Source organism: Castanea sativa, chromosome 7 (genome assembly GCF_040712315.1).
Source record: "Castanea sativa cultivar Marrone di Chiusa Pesio chromosome 7, ASM4071231v1".
Taxonomy (NCBI): Eukaryota; Viridiplantae; Streptophyta; class Magnoliopsida; order Fagales; family Fagaceae; genus Castanea; species Castanea sativa.
Window position 1 is genome coordinate 320,861 of NC_134019.1, and position 26,906 is coordinate 347,766.

Consider the following 26,906-nt stretch of genomic DNA (forward strand, 5'->3'; position numbering starts at 1 on the left):
TTGACTTTTTGCAGCCCAGGTGCTCCTTACCCATTTTTTCGCGTAGATTTCATTTTTGCAATCCATTTTTGCATATTTTGCTTCTAAATGAAGAATAAGGACAGATCTTCTTCCTTTTGCAACAATTCTCGTTGACAATCTAGCAAACGTTTTTGCAATTTTTGCAAATGTTTTAGCCATAATATTGAGACTTGCTTTTAGCGCAATAAATCAGCTATTTTAGTTTCTTCTGCCACTATTGCTAACATTGAGAGTGTCCAACCAATAGCTCCCGTCTTTGCACAGTCTAAGTCTTCAGGTCGCACTTTCACCATGACCATAGATGACCTTAAAAACATCATTGCCAATGTCATTCGTATGGTTGGTAATGCATCTTATTCCTCTTCTCTCTCAGCTTTGTCCGGTATGTCTCCTTCCTCTTGGCTTATGGATTCTGCTTGTTGCAATCACATGACACCTCACTCGTCCTTATTTTCTGAACTTAAACCTGCACCACACCCTCTTACTCTTCGCATAGCAAATGGTTCCACAATGTCTGGTCATAATATAGGTTCCGTTTCAACCTCCAACCTCTCCGTTTCTGGGGTCTTTAATGTTCCTGACCTTTCTTACAATTTGTTTTCTGTGGGACAATTAGCTGAGTTGGGTTATCGAATCATATTTGATTGTTCTGGATGTATTGTGCAGAATCCAAGGACGGGATAGGAGCTAGGGACCGGTCCCAGAGTTGGGCGTATGTTTCCCGTGGACAACCTTCGTCTTCCACTTGTTGCTCCTGTTTCTATTGCCGCAGCTGCTGCAGTTTCTTCTATTCCTTCTCTTGCTCTTTGGCATACTCGACTTGGTCACGCATCTTCTTCCCGTGTACAACAATTGGCTTCTAGAGGTTTGCTAGGTTCAGTGTCTACAGAAAATTTTGATTATGTTTCATGTCAATTAGGAAAACAACCAGCTTTGCCTTTCAATTCTAGTGAATCTATATCCACTGATATCTTTGACCTTATTCATTCAGGTGTTTGGGGACCTTCCTCTGTCTCTAGTATTGGTGGATCTCGATATTTTGTTGTCTTTGTTGATGATTACTCTCGCTATAGCTAGATCTTTAATATGAAATATCGTTCTGAATTATTGCAAGTGTATTCTAATTTTGCAAAAATGGTTGAAACTCAATTTTCTAAACATATCAAAATTTTTCGATTTGATAATGCTCTTGAGTACACTCAATATGCTTTTCAAGCTGTTTTGCATTCCTATGGCACTATTCATCAACTAACTTGTTCAGGTACCTCTCAACAAAATGGTAGAGCCGAACGAAAACTTCGTCATATTCTTGACACTGTTCGTGCTCTTCTTCTCTCTGCCAAAGTTCCTGCTCCTTTTTGGGGCGAAGCTGCTCTTCATGCTGTTCATACTATTAATCGCATTTTCAGTCCTGTCATCCAAAATCAAACTCCATATGAGCGTCTTTTTGGGTCACCTCCAGACTATCACCACCTACGCTCATTCGGCTCTGCTTGTTTCGTTCTTCTTCAGCCACATGAGCATAACAAACTTAAGCCTAGGTCAAGACTTTGTTGTTTTCTTGGTTATGACGAAACTCAAAAGGGGTATCGGTGTTATGATCCTATTTCTCATCGTCTTCGTGTCTCCCGCAATGTTGTCTTTTGGGAACATCACCTCTTTGTCGAGCTCTCTCACTTCCGTGCTTCTTTATCTTCCTCTTCTGTCTTAGATCTATTTTCAGATGAGACGCAAATTCCTTCTGTAGCTGCTCCTGACCCTCCTATAGCTGATCTTGATCCTCCTGTAGCTACTCCTGATTCTCCTATTAACTTCTCTGTCCAACCACCAGAAATCCTTGATCCATTTCCTAGTTCCCCCTTTAATGAACAGGTGGAAGATGAACAGGTAGAAGACGAGCTACCCAACCTTGATCTTGGTTCCCCTGCTCCTGCTCCGCCTGAAGATCATGTACAAGACATTCCACCTCGTCACTCAACTCGGGTAAGGTCCATTCCTACACATTTACTTGACTATCATTGTTACACTGCCCTTGCTACATTGCACGAGCCTCACACCTATCGTGAGGCTTCCACTGACCCTTTATGGCAGATTGCAATGAAAGAGAAACTTGATGCATTATCTAAAAACCATACTTGGGACTTGGTCACTCTCCCCCCTGGGAAATCTGTGGTTGGTTGTAAGTGGATCTACAAGATTAAGACTTACTTTGATGGGTCTATTGAGCGCTACAAAGCTTGTCTTGTTGCAAGAAGTTTTACACAGGAGTATGGGATTGATTATGAAGAGACCTTTGCTCCGGTTGCTCGTATCTCTTCTGTTCGTGCCCTCTTAGCTGTTGTTGCTGCCAGTAAATGGGATCTTTTCCAGATGGATGTCAAAAATGCATTCGTTAATGGGGATTTGAGTGAAGATGTTTATATGCAACCTCCTCCTGGTCTCTCTGTTGAATCAAACAAGGTTTGTCACATTCGACGTGCACTTTATGGCCTTAAACAAGCTCCACATGCTTGGTTTGCCAAGTTCAGCTCTACCATCTCTCGTTTGGGTTACATGGCCAGTCATTATGATTCTGCCTTATTTCTTCGTCGCACTGACAAAGGCACTATTTTACTTCTCCTGTATGTGGATGATATGATCATAACTGGTGATGACCTCAGTGGCATTCAAGAACTTAAGAATTTTCTCAGTCAGCAGTTTGAGATAAAAGATCTTGGACATCTCAGTTACTTCTTGGGTCTTGAAATCACTCAATCTACAGATGGACTTTACATTACTCAAGTCAAGTATGCCTCTGAACTCTTGTCTAGAGCTAGACTCACTGATAGAAAAATTGTTGACACTTCAGTCGAGCTTAATGCGCATCTGACTCCCTCAGGGGGGAAACCATTGTCTAATCCCTCTGTTTACAGACGTTTAGTTGGCAGCCTAGTTTATCTTACTGTTAGTCGTCCAGACATTTCCTATGTTGTTCACCAGGTGAGCCAGAATCTGTCTGCTCCACGACTGACTCACTATGCTGCTGTTCTGCGCATTCTTCGGTACCTAAAAGGCACTCTCTTCCATGGTCTTTTCTATTTTGCTCAGTCTCTTCTTGTTCTGTCTGCATTTTCTGATGCCGATTGGGCAGGAGATCCCACTGATCGCAGGTCCACTATTGGTTATTGCTTTCTTCTTGGTTCTTCTCTGATTTCTTGGCGAAGTAAGAAACAAACTCATGTGGCCCGTTCCAGTACTGAAGTAGAATATCGTGTCCTTGTTGATACCATATCTGAGCTTCTTTGGCTACGATGGCTTCTCAAAGACTTAGGTGTGTCTACATCCTCTACTACTCCTCTTTATTGTGACAACAAGAGTGTTATTCATATTGCTCACAATAATGTTTTCTATGAACGAACTAAACACATCGAGATCGATTGTCATTTTATCCGTTATCATCTTGTCCATGGTGCTCTCAAGCTAATCTCAGTCTCCTCTACAGATCAACTTGCAGATATCTTCACCAAGTCACATCCTAAGGGACGCCTTCGTACTTTGGTTGACAACCTCAAGTTGGACTCACATCTACCTTGAGTTTGAGGGGGGCTGTTAACATGTATAGTGTTATGGGCTTTAGGCCCATACTAGTTTACTTGTTTAGCACTCTTACTTGTATAGCACTCTTACTTGTACTATACTCATATTTACTTGTACTGCACTCATATGCCTCCTATATAAAGGCACTCATGTATATTCTTTCAGTGAGAGATACAATACTATTGAATTCAGTATTTCTAACAAGGACATAAAACGATGTTATGGAATTTTTAATTGCCTGAAACTCACAGTTACTCAGATGTGGGACATACCATACATATCATTGGTAGTAGTAGCCATAAGGATCTCCATGCGTTCGTCGGGAGACAAACCCTTGAAAGAAGTCACAGAGTATAGATAAGACGTCATGTCTCTCCTTCCGAGCTTTGCTGCTATGTGAAGTGGTGTCCTTTCTTCCCTACTGCGGATCAATGGGAACCTGTTGTTCTTTTTCACCATCTCCTTAGCAATTGTCACAGTTCCTAATTTTGCAGCAAAGCAAAGGGCTGTATAACCATTTACGTTTCTCCGTTGTAAGTCTTCGTCGGTCAAAAATCTCACCACTTCTTTTACAAAAGCAGTGTGTTTTGATGCGAATGCAATGTGAAGAACTGACTCACGCGTTTCTCTAATGGAATCTCCAATGGCTATTGGGTATTTTTCCACCACTCTTAGCTTTTTCCCATTTACCTTCTACGGCAGCTTGATAGAGGTCAAGACACTCAGCTTTTTCTGGCCCTAGAATTTTAAGTAGTAAATGTATTAATAAAAATAATAATGTTTTGGTGATGTCATGCCCCAGACCCAACTATATGAGCTAGAAATGTGACGACTGTGTTCCTAAAAAAAAAATACGTGACAAATACAAACTTTTTAAAGTTTCATCTTACACCACCTTACACTCTTGATTTGCTGGTCATTCAATAAGAATAGATGATTATTGGGGTATAGTAGGCAAGGAACGAGATTCAAATCTCTAAAAATGCTTTACAAGTGTGTAAGGTCACACTAAAAGTCAAATTTTTTTCTCCCAAAAATAACTTTATAGTTAATAATTATCAATGGTCAATAATTCAAAAGAGAGAGGGGGAACCTCTCCTTAAAACAACCATTATAACTGGAAGAAAAATTCACAATATTTTATTGAACACCAAGAGTCAATAAATCACTAGCCTCTGAAATTTATTAAAGCTACATCTTGATAGGCTAAAAATGTATTGACCCCTTATGATAAATTAACCAATTAATTTGCCAAGTGAATTAATTATACTAATCAACATGCAATATGCGTGGTAGCACAAATAAATCACCAAATAACTAAATATGCAGCGAAAAATAAATAGACATGGTGATTTATTTACAAATGGGGAAAATCTACACAGTAAAAACCCCATCGGGTGATTTTAAGGTCACTACTTTCGAGAATCCACTATTATCACAACAAGCGGTCACAAGTGAAAAAATCTCAGTACCTTATACCAACTTACAGCTAAACCCTTACCCCCAATACCCAATTGGAGTTGTTCTGTAGTGACAATTTCCTCTTTTAATACACGACTCCCAGTAAGTGATTAACCAATAGATGCGCAGATCACAGTACACGACTTAATCACCAACTTGAGAAAGAATGTTGGCTGCAAAGTTTTTCAGTTCATCACACGATGAAGATCACAAAACTTCTTGGTTACAAAACTCTATGGTGTACAAACACAGCAGCTTCTTGAATAGAAAGATGAACTAGGGCATATGTCTCTGGTTCACAATATGCTTGTGAAAAACTTTTGCATTAAGTTGCATTAACTGTGACTGCCCTTAAAACAATTCTTATATATGTTCAGAGTTGTGAGAAAGAAAGCCCTAACATCGATTCACGGATTGGAGTGAAATCATATTTAGAAAACTGATTTTTATAAAACTCGACAGATACCCTATCTATCAAGCAACTGTCGAGTCTCAAGCTGAAACAGCTTTTTAAGCCACAAACTTGATTCTTAGATAGACTTGCATGACTTTAATATTTGAACTTGAAACCTTGTTCCTTGAAGCATTAAATGCATCCTAGATCTACCCAATTACAAGTAAAGTGTATGTTGTCAAAGAATTAGTCAATTCTATAATGACATATATTCCTAACATGAATCACATATGTCCTAACACATCTAAAGTTTTTTTCAAATGCACCACCAAATGGAACCAAAAAAAAAAAAACATCAATCCTCACAATCTAAAGTAGTGAAAGAAAGTAGCAAGCCCAACGTCTTAGTAAGTAAGCGTTGATGGAACTGTGCACATAGCAGAAGAGTACAAATTCACCAATAAATTCAAGGTGTTCCTTTGGCTTGTCAATGCGTAGGTATTACAATACAAGTGCCTGGTATCGTTCACAGACCAAATCCTAGTGCTATTGTTTGATGGAACCCTAGAATAGAGTGAGAACACAAATGACAGAGATAGGATGCTTGAATTGTTTCTCCATGGATGGAAGACTATGACAGACGCCACTCTATTGAGCACACTTTTCTATTTTGAATAAGATGCTAAAATAAACTCTTGTTTTTAATCTTAAAGTTAGGATTTTTCTAATCAGCTGCTCGCATAGGTACCCAATTAATAGGCCCAATCCTATATGGTCTTATGCTAACAACCCCTCCGTCACTCATTATGAGCACACTATTCAAAGCTATCTTTCATCCACTTCCATACATTTGTTTTACACATACAAGCAGAAATGGTTTGTGCAACGGGTATGTAAGTCTAACCTATAAGGTTTATACAGTTATATAGTTAAATTTGTAAGGTTATACGGTTAAATTTGCATTTTTGTAATTGAAACTATTAAAGGTAATACCATTATTTCACTACCAAAAAGTTTACAAATTAACATGTAATGAATGTGAATGATGTCACATTAATTATATAATAAATAAATATTATCCTAAATTACTTTTTAAAAAATTATTAGGTACTTCTGGAGTACTATAAATGCGTAGTCCCCCCTCACATGAATGGTGGATTCCCTCATGAATTTAATTAATGAGATCCACCATTTATGTGAGAAGAGTGAGTACGTATTTATGGTGCTTCGGGAGTATACAATAATTTTCCTTACTTTTTGTGTTGTATTTAAATGTTAACATATCATCTTATATGATAAAATTTGTAAAATCATTATAATTAATCATCCAATTTGTAATATTCTCTAAAAGCTCGGATTTGTGCTAAAACACAAAAGCTTGTTTAGACCCCAAATTAAGAATTACAACTAGATTGTTTTTACTCTAACTTATCTAAGGGAAGAATAAGAGTAAATGAAGTGCAATCACCAGATCTACTATAGTACATACACATGAACAATAAACAATAAAAGTAAAGCACAAAAGTAAGGAAAAAGAGATGCAAACACAAGATAACACCAAAATGTGTTATCGAAAAGGAAACCAAAGAACTTGGCGAAAAACCTCTCCGCGACCTTTCAAGTTGAAATCGATCCACTAGAGAATAAAGTTGGAGTACATGAATAACAAAATACCCTCTAAGTATAGTCTACCCAATGTACTTGAGTCCTCCAAGCTCTTGCTACCAACAGACTTCTCGGAGTCATGTCTTCTCTAGCTTTCCGGATCCCACAATACACCCAATTGCATCTACCAAGCCTCACTGGCTTCTTTTTGCACATCTCCAAAGCTTCCCAAGCTCTAAAACACTCTCTACACTTTGACAAAGCGTGAGTTGTGTTTGGGTACAAAACTCCTCTTAAGGTATGACAATGGGAGAGGGAATGAGAAGATGCTAGAATGATTTCTCACTAAGGATGAGTAGCTCTCTCTTTAAAAGATAGGTGTGTTGCGTTTTAGAAAATCTATCTAGAGTTTTTCTCTCTAAATAGCATCTCATACTTTTGTGGGTAACGAGGGTATATATAGTATAGGTAAAGGGTAAGAAAATCACACTTAAAATCCTCAAGGCTGAATGTTTCGCGGGTACCTCGTGAGTTGGTTCTTCTCACGAGACAGTCGCAAAATTGACAGTCTGGCACAACTCTTCAGCTTCTAGTCATGTGCTTCTCACGTACCCTTTTCGTGGAAACCCTTCTCGCAAACTTCTTGCGAGCTAGTCGCGAAACTAAACTGATTTTTCATTTCATACTCGATTCTTCACTAACTTAATACTCAACCCAATACAATAAAATCCCACAAAATACAAGGAACAAAATTAAAAAAATTACAACACTTTTTGTCATGGAATAAAGCCAATATAAAACATAATTGTCAATCACAACTTTACAATCTCTTCCTTTGGCTATTCCATGACAAAACAGCCTATAACAAACTCTAGACTTAAACGTGAGTTTGGAAACAATGGCGGAACTCACTTACACCTAAATCTAAAACCTATGATAAACTTGGAACATATATACCTGTAACCCAAAGCACTTGCACAAAACACGTTAAACCCTCAAGGTAAAGCAAGTAATAAAAGGACAAGTATAATGTAACAAATAAAAATGCGATCAAGTAAACATGATGTGAAACATATGAGCAATTTGACCAAAACCATAACAGCCATATGGAAATGACTACAATGATCGTGTAGCAAAGTAAATTATCATTCGAACATGCAACCAATAAAGCACAATAGCATAAGGATGTTTGTATGTCCAACACATAAACACAATGCGATGAAAGCAACAAAGCATAGATACTAATTGTAACTCAAAGCACCATAAAGCAAAACAAGAAAAACAAACAAAGTAAGGTTTTCTTGAAAAGAAATGTCTTCTCCCCCTTGTATATACATCTCCCCTATGGCTTTCTCCCCCTACGAATGTAAACATGAGTCATATAAAAATAACGATACACTCTGGCATACTTTCTAGTATGCTTGGTATCGGAGTCAAGGTTATAGGTTCAAGTCACGGGAATGTCATTGTGAGAGAGGGATTGTTAGGGGGACCACAATTTGACTCCCTATAACCACTCAAAAAACAAGCCCGCATGGTGTGATATCTAATGCTATAAAAGATTTGAGTGTGCATTCCTCATTATCAATTGGTTTTGAGGTGGAATCGGCTCACGGTCTGACATTCTCAACATCACTATTTTGTAAATTAGAATACAAATGGCACAGATGATTTTGTAGAACTTTTCCCAATGTTATTCGAAAACTTATGTGTCACTTTGTTTGAGTAACAGCATCCGTACAAGAGATAAAGAGAGAACGCTTACTCTCATAAGTCTGATTTTGATTTTCTTGTGTGACAGATAGAACGGAAAAGGATCCTTGTTGATCTATATTTTCAAAAGAAGCCCAATGAGGATGACTCATTCTATGAGACATGTTGAAAGTGCCCTCTTTGATGGTTTTTCTTTTCCCCCTTCTTTTGAAATACGTAAGATATTGTGTATGTAAACATGGAATACAAAATTCTATGAATAGTTGAAGAGTACAAAAATCAAAATATAATTATCTTTCAACGTAATAAAAATTCCTATTTGAAATAATTTAACTTTATAGGCTAATGATAATCTGCAAATTGCAATAGTGGTTTTCAAATACCAAAATCCGTGAGTCAGTAGGATATCTCCAAACCAATGAAATTGGACTACCTTCACATAAGTTCGAAAAGTTGCTTTGAAGTCGGTTGAAGAATTGAAGAGTTCAAACTTTGATGAGACCGACATTGAAAAGGAAGCGGCTTACCTCACAAGAGCTTTAAGGCCCTATAACTTTGAGAACTAGTATTTTGGGTTCCGCCGATTAAAGGCCTTGTGGTTTTGAGAACTGTATTTTGGATTCCACTGATTAAAGGTCTTGTAGATCTAGGAACCAGTATTTTAGGTTTCATAGTGTTAGGCTTTGTGGAGCCTAATTGTGTTTGATCCGGTTGACGACCCGATCCTACCCGGATAATGTTGCGTGGTTTTTAATGGAATTTGTTTTTTGCCTGTTTTGTAACCCATTGTGAATCATGTGCACAGGATGTAGAAAACGCAGTTTTTGTGATTAGGGTTTTTTGTAATCAGTTTTGAGAGAGAAAAAGTCATTGTAGCCGCACTTTGTATTTTTCCCTGATAATAGTGAAATCCCTGCAACTCGGTGGACATAGGCAAATTGCCAAATCGCGTAAATACTGTCTTGTGTGTGTGATTATTTTTCTTTGGCGTGTGTTTTTTCTATTTTTGTTTCTCACAGTTTTAGGAATTCGTGAAAATTCTCTACAACTAGTATCAAAGGCTAGGGTTAGGTTTGAATGGGAGCAATGGCAAAGGAAGCAGGAAAGGTGTCTGGAATAGAAAAGTTCAATGGCACAGATTTCGCGTATTGGAGGATGTAGATTGAAGATTATCTCTATGGGAGGAAATTGCATCTGCCTCTTTTGGGGACAAAACCTGCGACTATGAAGGATGAGGAATGGGCTCTTCTTGACAGACAGGTACTAGGAGTTATCAGGTTAATGCTGTCTAGGTCTGTTGCACACAATGTTGTGAAGGAGAAGACCACTGTAGATTTGATGAAGGCTTTGTCTGGTATGTATGAAAAGCCATTAGAAAACAACAAGGTGCATCTAATGAAGAAACTGTTCAATCTGAAGATGGCAGAGAATGCATCAGTAGCACAACATCTGAATGAATTTAACACTATCATAAATCAATTGTCGTCTGTATAAATTGATTTTGATGATGAGATCTGTGCATTGATCATTTTAGCTTCTTTGCCAAACAGTTGGGAGGCAATGAGGATGACAGTAAGTAATTCTACAGGAAAAGAAAAGCTAGAGTACAACGACATACGAGATTCAATTCTGGCTGAGGAGGTTCGCAGAAGAGATGTAGGTAAAACCTCAAGATCTGGTTCTACCCTAAACCTTGAGACAAGTGGCAGAGGTAATGATAGAAATTCAAACCGGGGCAGATCAAAATCCAAAAATTCTAACCGGAATAAAAGTAAATCTAGATCAGCCCAACAAGTACAATGTTAGAACTGTGAGAAAGCAGGTCACTTTAGGAGGCAATGCAAAAATCCTAAGAAGAAGAATGAAGATGACTCTGCCAATGCTGTAATAGAAGAAGTACATGATGCATTACTTCTTGCAGTAGATAGTCCATTTGATGATTGGGTTCTGGACTCAGGAGCTTCATTTCATACCACTCCACGCCGAGAAATCATACAGAATTATGTTGTAGGTGATTTTGGTAAATTGTATTTGGCTGATGGTTCGGTCTTGGATGTTGTGGGTATGGGAAACGTTCGGATATTATTGCCCTATGGGTCTGTTTGGTTACTGGAGAAGGTTCAACATATTCCTGACCTAAGGAGGAATCTGATTTCTGTTGGACAACTTGATGATGAAGGGCATGCAATACTATTTGTTGGTGGTACTTGGAAGGTTACAAAGGGAGCTAGAGTATTGGCTCGTGGAAAGAAGACTAGTACTCTCTATATGACCTCAAGTCCAAGAGACATAGTTTCAATTGCTGAAGCAAGTACTGATACAAGCCTATGGCACCGCAGACTTGGTTACATGAGTGAGAAAGGGATGAAGATGCTGATGTCAAAAGGAAAACTACTAGAATTGAAGTCCATTGATTTGGACATGTGTGAAAGCTGCATCTTAGGGAAGCAGAAAAATGTTGAAAACTGGTAAGACACCGAAGGCTGAGAAATTGGAGTTAGTACACACTGATTTGTGGGGGCCTTCTCTGGTTGCATCCCTTGGAGGTTCAAGGTACTACATCACTTTCATTGATGACTCAAGCAGAAAGGTATGGGTTTATTTTCTGAAAAATAAATCTGATGTATTTGGAACTTTTAAGAAGTGGAAGGCTATGGTTGAGACAGAAACAGGTTTGAAAGTAAAATGTTTGAGGTCAGATAATGGAGGAGAGTACATAGATGGAGGGTTCGGTGAATATTGTGCTGCACAAGGAATTAGGATGGAGAAGACCATTCCTGGGACACTACAGCAGAATGGTGTGGCTGAGCGCATGAACAGAACTTTCAATGAGTGTGCTAGGAGTATGAGGTTGCATGCTGGACTACCAAAAACTTTATGGGTAGATGCTATTAGCACTGCAGCTTACCTGATAAACCAAGGACCATCAGTTCCTATGGAGTTCAAACTTCCTGAGGAGGTTTGGAGCGGTAAAGAGGTAAAGTTTTCCCAGTTAAAAGTTTTTGGTTGTGTTTTTTATGTTCATGTTGATTCTGATGCTCGTAGTAAACTTTATGCAAAGTCTAAAATATGTTTTTTCATTAGCTATGGTGATGAGAAATTTGGCTATAGGTTTTGGGATGAACAAAATAAGAAAATCATCAAAAGTAGAAATGTAATATTTAATGAGCAGGTTATGTATAAGGATAGGTCAACTGTAGTGCCAGATGTTATAGGGATAGATCAAGATAAATCTAAGTTTGTTAACTTAGATGAATTGACTGAAAACACTGTCCAGAAAATGGGTAAAGAAGATAAGGAGAATGTAGATTCACGAGTAAATTAGAGTACACCTGTAGTTGAAGTCCGCAGATCTTCCAGGACCATTAGACCTCCACAATATTATTCACTGGCTCTAAATTATCTCCTGTTGACTAATGGTGGTGAGCTAGAATGCTATGATGAAGCCTTGCAAGATGAGAATTCGAGCAAGTAGGAGTTAGCCACGAAGGATGAGATGGACTCCTTGTTGGGGAATCAGACATAGGAATTGACTAAACTGCCAGCAGGAAAGAAGGCTTTGCACAACAAGTGGGTATACAAAATAAAGAATGAGCATGATGATAGCAAACTGATAGGTCAAAAACGTATTGACCCCTTGTAATGAATTAAGTTGATTAATTAGCCAAGTTATTAATTAATCAAATTAACGTGCAAAGCGTGGTAGCACAAACAAATCACTAATTAAACTAAGTATGCTGCGAAAATCAAATGACACGGTGATTTGTTTACGAATGGGGAAAACCTACACGACAAAAATCCCACCGGGTGATTTTAAGGTCACCGCTCCCAAAATTTCACTATTATCACAACAAGCGGTTACAAGTAAAGGAATCCTAATACCTTACCAACCTACAGTTAAACCCTTACCCCAATACCCAATTGGACTTATTCTGTAGTGACAATTTCTCCTTTCAATGTACGGCTCTCAAGTACGTGACTAACTAATTGCGCAACTCCCAATACGCGACTTACTCCTTTGCACGAATCTCAATCGTGACTAACTCCACAGCAACCCTTTGATTGTTGTAGTTGATTTGCAGCAGCTTCACATAGAAACACCAATAAGATCTTCAATATTGGTGCAAGAGACTTTGCTTGGTCACAAAACCCAAAGGCTTACAAGAAACACAGCAAAAACTCTTTCTTCTATAGGAGGAGGCTAGGATTTCCAAAAAAAAAAAACCTTATGAAACTCTCTAGGGTTAGGTTTTTCTTTTTCTACCTCCTTTAAATAGGAGCTTTAATGGGCTCTCCTATTCCAAATAGGTTTACACAAACTTTGGGCTTTCTTAGTCCAATAAGAATTATACAAACCCATAAACAAATAGCCTTTTAGAGTAAAAACGTTGCTGGTTATAATCTGAAGCTTGTAAGCTCGATCGATCGAAACATTTGTCGAGTTTTAATGAATCTCGATAGATCAAAATTCTGTCGAGGAGGTTTCGAGACCTGCAGTTTGCACTTTTCTTGAGCAGTTCATGAGTAATCTTCATATCTTCAATTTAACCACTTGTAATGATCATCTTGAACCTACTTAGATTTACCCAAATACAAGTAAAGTGCGTTTTGTTAAAAGATATGTCAATTACATAAAAATATGTCCCCAACACAAACGTTACAAGGCCAAATTAGTTGTTAAAGGGTTCCAGCAGAAGTAAGGCATTGATTACACAGAGATATTTTCTCCAATTTTGAAGATGTCAATAATTAGACTGGTACTAGGAATAGTGGCTACAGAAAATTTACATCTTGAGCAATTAGATGTGAAGACAGCATTCCTTCATGGTGACTTGGAGGAAGACATTTACATGATTCAGCCAGAAGGGTTCATTGTTCAGGGACAAGAGAATCTAGTCTGCAAACTGAGAAAGAGCTTGTATGGCCTAAAACAAGCTCCTAGACAATGGTACAAGAAGTTTGACAGTTTTATGTATTGAATTGGGTTCAAGAGATGTGAAGCTGATTATTGTTGTTATGTTAAATTTTTTGACAATTCTTACATCATTTTACTGTTGTATATGGATGATATGCTCATTACAAAGTCTAGCATTGAGGAGATTAATAATCTAAAGAAGTAATTGTCAAAACAGTTTGCAATGAAGGATTTGGGAGCTGTAAAGCAAATCCTTGGTCTGAGAATCATTAGAGACAAGGCTAATGGTACATTGAAACTTTCACAGTCAGAATATGTGAAGAAAGTTCTCAGCAGATTTAACATGAATGAAGCTAAACCGGTGAGCACACCCTTGGGTAGTCATTTCAAACTAACCAAAGATCAGTCACTGAAGACAGAAGAAGAAAGGGACTATATAAGCAAGGTGCCCTATGCCTCAGCTATTGGCAGCTTGATGTATGTTATGGTATGTACAAGGCCAGACATTGCACATGCAGTGGGAGTAGTGAACAGATTCATGAGTAGGCCAGGAAAGCAACATTGGGAGGCTGTCAAGTGGATTCTGAGATATCTGAGGGGTTCATCAGATACATGTCTTTGCTTCACAGGTGTAAGTTTGAAACTACAGGATTATGTAGATGCTGACTTTGTTGGTGATATTGATAGTAGAAAGAGTACTACTGGGTTTGTATTTACTCTGGGTGGTACAGCTATATCTTGAGCCTCAAATTTGCAAAAGATTGTTACTTTGTCTACTACAGAAGCTGAGTATGTTGCAGCTACTGAAGCTGGAAAGGAGATGATTTGGCTACATGGCTTCTTAGATGAATTGGGTAAGAAGCAAGAGATGGACATTCCACATAGTGACAGTCAAAGTGCAATTTTTCTTGCTAAGAATTCAGTTTTTCATTCAAAGTCAAAGCATATAAAGACAAAATACCACTTTATCCGGTACCTTGTTGAAGATAAGCTGGTAATACTTGAGAAGATTTGTAGATTTAAGAACCCGGCAGACATGTTGACTAAGGGTGTTACTTTTGAAAAGCTGAAGCTGTGTGCAGCTTCAGTTGGCCTTCTAGTTTGAGGACAGGAAGATGAGTTGCAGGAATGAGGGATTGTTTTTGGAAGATAGCGGCTGATGTAGGTGACTGAACTAGTCTCCAAGTGGGAGATTTGTTGGGCTTTGTGAAGCCTAGTTGTGTTTGATCCGGTTGACAACCCAATCCGACCCGAATAATGTTGCGTGGTTTTTAATGGGAGATTTTCTGAGGCTTAGTCCATGGAGTGGAGGCCCAAGCCGGAGAGAAAAGTTAATTGTAGCCGCACTTTGTATTTTTCCCTGATAATATTGAAATCCCTACAACTCCGTGGACGTAGGCAAATTGTTGAACCACGTAAATATTGTCTTGTGCGTGTGATTAGTTTTCTTTGGTGTGTGTTTTCTCTATTTTTGTTTCTCACAGTTTTAGGATTTCGTGGAAATTCTCTACACCATAGTTTAACAGTCCTCTAGCTTTGGGAACTAGTATGTTAGATAAATAATAAAACCTATTGGTAATATATATGTATGTATGTATTTATTGTTCCTTCCTAGTTTTTAGATTGCTATTTGTAAAACAGATTTATTTTTCGCAGTGGAACCAATCCAAATTTCACCCATAACTATATTATGGCCTTAAAAGAGCCCAACTCTTACAACCAAAGTATGAGCATGACAAATGACAAAATCAGCCTTCAACAAAGACTAATGAAAGTTTTGATTAATATTACTGGAACACAATCTCAAGACACGAATTTAGTGTCATGTACCAATCTGTCGTACTTTTGAAACAATAAAGACGGATACTAGGAATTACTTTGACAAGCAAATACAGTTTTCCCAGTTGGAATCATTGAACATCCACTAAAAGAGTTTATTTTTACGTGGCCGCAAAAGAAACCTAGCCGAGTGGATGATATCATCCGAAAGTTTCAAATGTATGAAAACAGAAGTAACAATCAGTTGACCAGCTAAAGCAATTATAGCTTTCGGAAGCCATGCCATTTCGCTTTTAAAGACCAAAAAGCAGGATGCGCTGAAGGCTACCACCATGCCTGCTAAAGAGATGAAGAGTGTGATGAGTCCCAACGCCCACTGTGCTGGTAATTTCGTGTGGAAATCCATTTCCGTGAAACGTGATGCAAGAATTGACAGGAACATTGATATTGAAGCCGAAGAGGATAACAGTGCTATTGCATCCGATATGAAAAATATTTTAAACCACATACTTTTCAACATAATAGGGATGCCTGTGTCCGGATTGGTGCCACCCGGTACAGTGAAAGCTGCAGTGAAAACAACAGCGGTAATCAGAGTTGCCACAACAATGTAAAAGTTCACTGTTTCCTTCATCCACTTTTGACCTTCTCCCCTTAGCTCTTTATGTTTATCTGTAAATACTTCCCATGGTGTTAGGTTATCTGAATTCCTCATCTTCAAGTACGAATGTGGCACAGACTTTTCTACCTCCTGCAGTTTAGGAGATGTAAATTGATAACTGTATCCAGAGCAAAAAGAATTTGAAATAATACAAACACCAACCTTAAACCACAACAACTCCCGTTGCATTTGAAGGGCAGCTCCTGGTACAACATTTAATCGACTTGGAGGAGCCAATTCTCCAGCTAAGTGCAGAATGTTTTGTTTATGGATATCAACATAGCTTAAAATTATTTCCTTGATAGGGCCTATCTCATTTAGCAGATTGAAGACACTCTCTTGCCGATTTTTAACAGCAATGTGAAATAAACTTTGATGGAAGTTGTCTGTTGTCAATATGATATTAGGATGAGAACGAATAAGTATAATTATAAATTCAGCATTCCCAAATTCTGCAGCATCAAAAAGTGGAGCTCGTAAAAAAATGTTTGAGAATCCGCTGTGATCGAATTGTTGTACTTCATTTAAGACACGAACAACCAATTCATGGACTAATGCCTGTATAACAGCTTTGTCACTGAAACATTTGAACCCTGGATATAGGGGGAAAAATCAATTAAAAGATCATTAAGTCAAAAAGAAATTTTAATTATATAATCTATGAAGGCAGAAACATTGGATACGTATAAAGAAATAATATTGAAAGATTTTATCCTCATTCTATTGATGCTTAAGAGAGTATATTATGTATAGCATAAATTGCTTCACCTTACTTTAAAAGTTAATATAATTTTTTAGGGAAGATTCTAGTGTGTATTTAAGATAAATCTACATTCCCTCTCTTTTGTGTTTGTATTTGTTTCTCAAAAAAAGAAAAAAAATTTTTTATCTCACATTGCTTAAAATAGTGTAATTTACTATACCATCTCTTAAAATTTATATAACTTTTGAATGGAGTTTGTAATATGCCTATATATTAAAATCTCATATTGTCTCCCCATGTGTGTATGTGTGTGTTGTTTCTATATATATATACATAGCTTAAAATAAATTTTATTTGAAATTTCAAAATAAAATTTCAAAGCACAATGAGATTAACAACTAAGTTTAGGAGTATTTTTTTTTTTCCTGGTTAGTTGTGCTTATTGGATTACTAGTGACTACCTTATTTTCAAATAACATAAAGAATAAACAATAAAAATAAAAATAAATAGATCTATGCATGTGAAGAAATCCAACCTTCTACATCCCCGTTAAAAAAATAAAAAAGAAGAAACCTACCTACATTGCTCCTACGTGTCTATAATAGGAAAGGTACAAACGTACAAGTATTACGACAGAGAAGACAATTCAAATAGAAAAAGGTTTACCTCATAAATTTCCAAACGTTAGGAAGTACATATCTTCTCAAATTAATTGAGATTTAAGCTACTTCCCATTCCAAGTTGATTTGAGTAAAGTTATCAGATTGTGTTAATGTAATATAAACACATACTTGGGAAATGTTATATCTATGCAAAGTAGGAAATTGGGTTCAAGCCAAACTAACAGAAGTTGAAGCATCTTTCCCAGAGTGATAGCCGACTTTTGCTGCCAATTACAAAGGGTTTTTTGGCCAACTCACGCGATGCTGCAATAGTCTTTGCATCTTTCGAAGTTGCTAATGTTCGATCTTTTTCCAGAATTTCGAGTGCCATATCTGACCATAAAAACAATTCATTTGATCATTGTCAAAGGTTTCATGCCCATTTAAAATTTCCGTTAAGGACATAAAACGATGTTATGGAATTCTTAATTAATTGCCTGAAACTCACAGTTACTGAGATGTGGGACATACCATACATATCATTGGTAATAGTAGCCATAAGGATCTCCATGCGTTCGTCGGGAGGCAAACCCTCGAAAGGAGTCACAGAGTATAGATACGACGTCATGTCTCTACTTCCGAGCTTTGCTGCTATGTGAAGTGGTGTCCTTTCTTCACTACTGCGGATCAATGGGAGCCTATTGTTCTTTTTCACCATCTCTTTAGCTGTTAAAGCTGCAAGTCTACTTCAGCAATAGAGCACAGGGCAGCAACAGAGCATAGGGTGTGGCATGACATGCATTAGTCATCAGGACAGGCTGCCATCACATGTAGCACAAAGTGCACTACATTAGAATAGTGTGCCAACACAAGAACAAGAACAGATACAATCTAGTGCAGCACAACCTATATTACATCATCAGGAAGAGACTAAAAGGGTAGTTACAATGGGATTGACACGTGGCATCATAGAGGATTTGATAGAATCAATTCCACATTATGATCAGTTGATAAATTCTATGGTTTGATCTATGTACACGTGTAAGGTTGAAGTTGGAAGTTAATTGTAACAATTTCACCTGATAATGTGGAGTTAGTTACTTTTCTTTTTTTGTCTTAACTTGTATATAAGATAGGATTAGAAGCAAAATTGTATTCATTCGTTTTTCATTATCAATAAAGTCACAGTTTCTATTTAGAGAGAGAGTGCAATCTTTTATATTAGCAATTGTCACAGTTCCTAATTTTGCAGCAACGCAAAGGGCAGCATCTCCGTTTCGTTTGTCCGTTCTAAGTCTTTGTCAGTCAAAAATTTCACCACTTCTTTTACAAAAGCAGTGTGTTTTGACGCGAATGCAATGTGAAGAACTGACTCACGCGTTTTTGTAATGGAATCTCGAATGGCTTTTGGGTATTTTTCCACCACTGTTTTAGCTTTGTCCCAATTACCTTCTAGGGCAGCTCGATAGAGGTGAAGGTACTCAGCGTTTTCTGGCCCTAGAATTTTAAGCAGTAAATGAATTAACAAAAGTAATAATGTTTTGGTGATGTCATGCCCCAGACCCAACTATATGAGTTAGAAATGTGACGACTGTGTTCCTAAAAATAAAATACGTGAAGAATACAAACTTTTTAAAGTTTTTTCTTACATCACCTTGCACGCTTAATGTGATGATCACTCAAGAAGTATATATAATTACAAAAGTGTAATAGACAAAAAAAAAACGAGATTTAAATTTCTAAAAAGGAACTTTGTACATTTATATACTTAAATTATATTTTGTAAAAGAAAAAAAAGAACTTAGTGCATTTGTTTTACTCATACAAGTAGAAATGGTTTGTGCAACGGATAAGTGTAACCTATAAGGTTTATACAGTTATATACTTATATAGTTAAATTTGTAAGGTTTAAATGGTTAAATTTGTATTTTTGTAGTAGAAACTAGTAAAGGTACTACCATTATTTCACTACTAAAAAGTTTACAAATTGACATATAATAAATGTGAATGATGTCAAATCAATTATAGAAAAAAAAAAAAAATATATATATATATATATATATATATATATATATATATATATATATATATGTGTGTATATATATATATATATTCTCAAAAAAAATTATATAAAAAATAAATATTTTCCTCAATTACTTTTTGTGTTGTATTTAAATGTTGACATAGCATCTTATATGATAAAATTTATAAAATCATTATAACTAATCATCCAGTTTGTAATATTCTCAACGTCGCTACTTTGCAAATTAGAATACACATCGAACAGACGATTTTGTAGAACTCTTCCAAATGATATTCGAAAACTCATGTCACTTTGTTTGAGTAACTGCATGTGTGCAAGAGGTAAAGAGAGAACACTTACTCTTACAGGTCTCACACTCATAAGTCTGATTTTGATTTTCATGTGCGACATGCCCACTTGTCTCCGACTTAATCACTAAAGCCATGTGAGGACTAGTTTCTGCAGTAACAGATTGAACGGAAAAGGGCCCTTGTTGATCGATATTTTCAGAAGAAGCCCCATGAGGATGACTCATTCTATGAGACATGTTGAAAGCACCCCTCTTCGATGGTTTTTTATTTTCCCCCTTCTCTTGAAATACGTAAGATATTGTGTATGTAAACACAGAATACAAAATTCTGTGAATAGTTTAAGAGTACAAAAATCAAAAAAATAATTATCGTTCAACGTAATAAAAATTCCTAGATAATTCAACTTTATGGGCTAATGATAATCTGCAAATTGCAATGGTGGTTTTCAAATACCAAATATTTCCCACCCAAAGGGTGCTTGCCTTCTTGGTATTATGATCACGTACCTTGATGATTGTCACATCATATATATGTATATTCGAAGCTTAACGCCTTGCAGGTTAAAATTTAAAAGAGAGAGTGAGTGATTCTAAATAAAGATACTGTGTAACTTACCATGACAGAAATATATACCGAGCTTATGATTTATGGACTTAGGAAAACAAAAAAAATTTGAGACTGGCAATAATTATTTTATGCCATTGATTTTTATTACATGAGCTTGATAATACTTACGTACTGTTAGAATTCTAGAAGTGGAAGGATACTAATGTTGCCCGGACTTCTAAAAGCACATCCGGCGTTTTTATGGGTGAGCAGAAACTATTCTAACAAAATTAAAATTTTTGAATTGAATAAATTTGAAATTTAGAAGATTCAATTGAGCCAAAGTAAAGCTAGAAAATTTAAATGATTATTAGCCAAACTTAGAGGGTTCAATTTATATTTTAGCAAAAAAATTTAATTATAGATATAAAATCTAATATAATTTTAACTTATTATACATGTTCCATGATAATTACACTTAGGGTCCGTTTGGATACAGCTGAAAATTGAAAACACTGTAGCAAAATAATTTTTAAATGTATGAATAGTGTTGCGGGTCCCATTTTTAATTTAAAAAAACTGAAAAGTACATGAACAGTGCACTACTGTGCGGTTACTGTTCACGCACAGTGGTGAACAATACATCATGTCTGCTGTTAAAATTTGTGCGCAAGAAAAAAAAAAAAAACACGTAAAACATAGACACCAACCTCCCTATCCAAACCCACCCTTAATCATTATGCCTAAATACTGATTAATTTTTTGTATAGGCTAGATTCATACCCTAAATTTCTTATTTTATTGACAATAAAATGGAGCAAAGCCCAATAATTCACATTCTCAAAGATGTTGGGTTGTAGACTGTAGTAATTATCTCGTGTCTGTCCTGGATAACAAGCCTACTCACAATTTGTACGAGTAAAAATGTAATTTTATAAAATGTAGTGGTGTTTGTGTAATTTAGTAAATCGTAGGGGTTGGTTTGTTTGTGGACCCATTGACTAGGCTTGATTTTATTGGACTTCTTTGTTTCTTTATTGGGCGCATTGGGTCAGAAAATCTGATCGGGTTAATTTGTTTTCGGCAACAATGGATTTTGGGCCTTTCATTTCGGAATGGGCTTGGGTCATTAGACTGGACAGCTATGGGTTGGTCATTCTTTCAACTTGCAGGTTACGAGTCAAATAATACGTGTGATCAAAATTTAAATAAAATTAAAAATATTTTACAAAAATAAGTCAAAAGGTTAAAAATTGATTGATCAATCTTAAAATGATATTTTTAATGAAAAATATAAGCAATTAAGGACAGGCTTATACAATATTAATTTTTGAAAATTCTTCGTGTAAGATAAACATTTATAATGATAAAATCCTTAATTTACATTATATAACTAAATAAAGCCAATATTAAAAAAAGTAAAATAATAAGTCTTAAAATAATATTGAGTTTATCTATTTAGAGAAATATATAATTAAAAGATAAGATTATGAAAAAAATTTAAAAGTATATTGAAAATGGAAACACATATATAAGTATGAATTAATTATTTAGAGAAAGATATTATGAAATTAGTTTAAAAGTTTGAAATGAAAATAATTTTATATATTTGAAATTTTGTATTTTATTCCGAACTTTAAATTAAAAAGATACATTTTGGAGATTATCATTTTATCATTAAAAAATCATGAATGATACTGCATGTATTTGTTGATTTTTTTTCTTTAACAGAATTCTATTTATATTTTTCAAAAGACCAAATATAAAACAATTTAAAAATATGTTTTTAAAATTAGATAAATAAATCATTTGTATTGATAATCATAGTCCTTTTTTAAGATCTAATCCAAGTTGAACAGGCTATATAAAGATCCCATCAATTTTGATTGGGTTGGATCGGATCATATATTTAATGATCTAATGATTTTAAGGTGAATTGTGTAATGTAATTTCGACTTAATATAGTTCCTCAAGATTTTCAAAGATGAATGGACAAAATCTTGAAAGAGCTTAAAGATTTTTGTCTAGTCTATATAGATGATATTCTTGTGTTCTCTAAAACAATGGAAGAACATAAAAAGCATCTTAAAGTTGTTTGTGAAAAATTAAAAAAAGTATGTGGAACTAATGGTCCTTTTCCCAAGAGGTAGCTTTAAATTTAGGGAAAAATCTATTGTGTGTGGTCACGTGAGTAAATACTACAAGAGGTAGTTTTAGATTTAGGGAAAAAACTATTATAAAACTTTCATTTTATTTAGTGAATTTATTGTTTTGAAAATAGTTGAAGTTAAATTCTCCATAGATTTTTTTTTTTTTTTAAATCTTGAAACGGGATGGTTTTATTAGTTTTTTTGGGTTATTATATTTCTTGTTTTCTTTACTTTTTCACGCTCAATATTATGATTGTTTATGTTTAACCTAGATTTGAATAATAAACCTAAGTTTTAAGTTGGTTAAGTAATTAGGTTAAACAATCTGAGTGTACAAAGTCTAAATAAACCATCATGATTTATATTTTCAACCAATTTTGAAGAAAAAAAATTATTTTTTCCTATCTTACAAATTCACTATTCCAACCCTCCCACAACCTCTATTTTTCTCTATTTTAATCAAATAATTCTTCTTATATTTTTAATAATTTCTTTTTCACTCATTCTTATTATTTTCCTTCGACCACTCAATGGAGGAGTCATACCCAAACCACCCATATCTGCTATCATCCTGTCTCCATCATCTCTAGATCGTCAAGATCACAAAGTCTCCTCCACCACTGCTGTGCTACAACAGTTGTGATTATCCCTTCCACTGCTAGTTCTAGTCCTTCTCGTCATCTCCTCGGTCCCGACCTCATTCCATTTTGCTCATCCATCAACTTACTCAGCAAAGGCCCTAAACACCAAGCAAATGTAAAGGATTTTTTTGGGGCGGTATTTATTAGTTGGGATTGTTTGTTGATGTTGAAAAAAATAACAAGGGTTTACAGAGCTGTAGTGGCTCATTATATCTGGAAAGTCACTGTAGCTCTTAAAGAAATTTCAGCTGCATAAATAGTTTGTTCTTTGTTGGATTCCAAAGTGGTGAGTTTATTCTCCAAAATAGAGAGGAAATTAGCTTTCAAGAGCACATTGTAAATGCTCTAAGCGTAGTTATTATAATTGGATTGAAGCAGACTTGACATGGTATGGGCTTTTAGGACATTGCGTCATATTGGTTGAGTAGTGGGTTATCGACTTAGCTACAGGTTTAATTAAAATTTAAATAAAATATAAAATATTTTACAAAAATATAAAAATTAAAAATTGATTGACCGATTTTTTAGAAATACAACAATAATATATAGTATAATATTCATGATAAAATATATAAGTATATATATACATAAATAATGCAATATTAATTATTGAACACTCTTTGTGTAAGGTTATTTTTTAAAAAATTTTTTTATTGGTGAGAATTTTTTTTAATGAGCTCAACGAGATATATATAATCAACCCTGTGGAGATTCGGAATAGCGGCAGAGTAGGGTTTGTTGGTGAAGACAGTAATTCTTCCTGTGTTACCAACATGATGGTAGTCTCTTCATAAATCTTGCATTTTATCAAGGATTTCATTGGTGGAATGCTTTTTCCAACAGTCTGCAAGAGTGTATGGATATCTATAGGATAAGTGGGAATCTCCTTCATACTAGGGCCCTTGGTGGGTATGGCCATTAATGAGGACCAGATGAGTGGATGGTTGGACTGCCATCCAGTTGTTTCTTTCCCATTGTGGGATTGTGCTCCAGTATTTGATAGAAACAAAAGGACTTTTGACTTTTTTCACAACCTGCTGAATGATCTGGGGAAACTGGCTGATCTGGTCATGGCTTGATAGTTTGATCATTTTTATGAAGCCATATTCGAACATTTTTGATAACCAGCTGGGGTCCTTGTCAGGTTCTACTTCAAAGTTTATGAGGAGTCCTGGAAAAGGATGTTGTTGCTCATAGACTCTAAGGTTGTTCCCAAAATACTTCTCCCACTCATTCTGAACTGGGTTATCACATGTATCTCCTAAATTTGTATTTGGATAAGGAGTGGTGATCAAGACTTTGAAATGCTCAAACCATTCATTAGAAGATTCGAACAGTGCCTTGGATCCTAAAATACTGGTTTGTATCTCAGGAAGCAAGTTGGCAACAGCACTTCTTAAGATAGATTAAGTCTTAAGACTGAGTCTAGCATAGTCGGTGCCCATGATAGTCTTTTTATCCATGGAATGGATATCTTCTTTGCCAAAGAGTTGACTAGGGAATGATAGGTTTCCTGCCTCAAGGTTTACTAGGTGGATTTCTAGTGCTTTGAGGGTTTTTTGGAAAAGTTTATTGCTGCTTTGGGTAAAGGCCATCTGTAGATTATCAAGGATAAATTTAATAGAGGCTGGCAAATTTGTATAGGCTCCATTTTTGAAATGGTATTTCCTGGATAAAACTTCATGTAGGATAATAGCCATATTACCACTGGAATATGTCACCTTTGTAGGGACAATTTCCTGAGGGGATATTGCTCCTCTATGGCTGGTAGAGGATGCGCCTTCATGCTTTACAAAAGACTGTCCCGCTGATAGTCTTTTGTCTTGAGGATAGTCCCTTGCGGGTACTTTCCCCTTGCCCTTCTTCTCTACTGAAGAAGTCATCGTCCACTTACTAGTGGTATTAAATATTGCTTTCTTTTTATCCTGCGAAGAAAGGTTTGGATCATTTGAGATTTTCAAATAATTGTTAAAAAACCTTTTGCTTTTAAAACTGATGGATGCAGAGATGCAAATATTTTCATGATGGATGCATGATGACAATTGATTGGAGTCAAAAGAATCATCAATTGTTTTGGCTGAATCAAGATGCTGGGCTTGATTATGGGACGATGGAAGGATGGTGATAGTACTGAGAGTTTTTGATATAGAAGCTTTTTGGAGGGAGCTGACTTCTCAAGGTTCGGGGCTTCTCATGAACTCAAACTTGACAGACTGACCAAAGGGATGGGCTGTGATTCCTTCATTGTCTGTGATTAAAGGATATAATAAACACAAGAAAAGATTTCCTAGGATGACTCTATCTGTCATGTTTTTGACAAGGACAAATTTTGTCATAAAGGATATGCCGCCCTGGCAAACCTCAGCTTGTGGGATATTGAAATCAATTTGCATTCTTTCGCCACTTGCGGATGTTAATCTCTCCTTAGACTTCTTGAAGTATCTGGAGGGAATGATTCCTTCTTGAATGCAATTAAGATCAGCACTTGAATCAATTAAGGCTATAACCTCAAATTCAAAATCTTTGCTGATGACAATCCTAACTTTGGAATGCCATTTATGGAAGTTAATCCTACTAATGGTTTCTAAGAACAAATCTTTGCTGGGTTCTTGGAAAAGATCAGCTGTAGGGTTAACTGTTTGATCAACTTCATCATCTGAGGGGCCTTCCTCATTGCTTTGATGAGAAGTGTTTTCCAAAAGCTGGATTCTTCAGTTGAGAAGATCATAATCGACCCTAAGAATGGTTAAATCTTGCTTCAGGGTTCTAACTTCTGACTTAGTTTCCTTAATTTCTCTCTGAAGGTCATTGACCGTAACTTCCTTCTTAAACTGGGTAAACTTATTGTAGATTTGCTCTAAATCTACCTTGGGTTGCTAGATCCTTAGACTAGGTTTACAAGTTTCCTTGACTAAGGTCTGATGGAAAAGGGTAAGCTTTTGAGCTTTGATGATAGGGTCTTCTATAGCCTCTATGAGGTCTAAAAGAAGTTCTTCTTGCCTGTTGAGAACACTGATGGTTTTGTTCCTACAACAATCATCTTTGCATGGTGTGGGTTCATCCGGGCCACTAGAGGTACTGGTTCTAGAGGAATCAGAGGATGACCTATATATCTGCCTAAGCTCACTGTCACTAGCACTGCTGAATGACTCGCTGTCTGAGCGGTCAAGTTCTAGTAACTTGAAGATCTCATTTTTGCTGGGTTGGTCACTAATGAGGGTATTGATAAGGGATTTGGCCTTAGCTCTACACTCACTCTTGGAATGGCCTTTCTTTCCACAATTATAGCATTTGCCTGATGCTTGTGGAATGGGTTCCTTGGATTTTCCTTTCTTATAGAAATCATCAGTCTTGTACTTATGTTTTCTATAATACTTGGTTGCTTTCTTCCTATAGGATTTATCAAAGGATTCTTTTCCTTTGTGCCTGGATTTCCTCTTGGAAGGTTTGACTGAGGGTAAGCCATACTGTGTACAGAAATGTCCTATTTCGTACATGGCTTTGTTCTTGTTGATTTGGCTTTGGATTTTGAGATCTCTGCACATCTTCATTCCTTCACTTCGAATGGTGCTAGAGATGTCTCCATAGGTTAGGTTATCATAATCTATGACACCTGAGGGGCTGCAAAGGGTTTCCTTGACCTTTTGGCTGAAGAGGGTTGGTAAACCATTAATGAATTTCTCCTTCCAAAATGGATAATTACAATCTCTTCTGTGCATGACCCTAGTGGTAAAGATATCTTCATACCACTTGTAATCTCCTAGGGTTTTACACCTAAGGTTACTCAGCTACTCATAAATCATA

The 26,906-nt window shown here is 36.2% G+C and overlaps 1 protein-coding gene across 1 annotated transcript; it reads right to left on the reverse strand.

Moving 5' to 3' along the window:
* Positions 1-15,464: 15,464 nt before the first annotated feature.
* On the reverse strand, positions 15,465-18,152 carry LOC142642898 (uncharacterized). The gene is made up of 4 exons (XM_075817339.1): positions 17,963-18,152; positions 17,675-17,824; positions 16,288-16,718; positions 15,465-16,215 (listed from the first exon to the last, which is right to left on the reverse strand). The coding sequence occupies exons 1-4, from the start codon at positions 18,147-18,149 to the stop codon at positions 15,610-15,612; spliced, it is 1,374 nt and encodes a 457-aa protein (XP_075673454.1). The 5' UTR covers positions 18,150-18,152; the 3' UTR covers positions 15,465-15,609.
* Between the last annotated feature and the right edge of the window lie 8,754 nt (positions 18,153-26,906).

Excerpts from the sequence above, each read along its gene's own strand:
- LOC142642898 (XM_075817339.1), bottom strand. The coding sequence starts at position 18,149 with ATGGTGAAAAAGAACAATAGGCTCCCATTGATCCGCAGTAGTGAAGAA. Across the intron at positions 16,719-17,674 it reads GGAAAGATGCTTCAACTTCT|GGTTCAAATGTTTCAGTGAC; the intron begins GTTAGTTTGGCT and ends CCCTATATCCAG. Across the intron at positions 16,216-16,287 it reads GGGAGTTGTTGTGGTTTAAG|GAGGTAGAAAAGTCTGTGCC; the intron begins GTTGGTGTTTGT and ends CCTAAACTGCAG.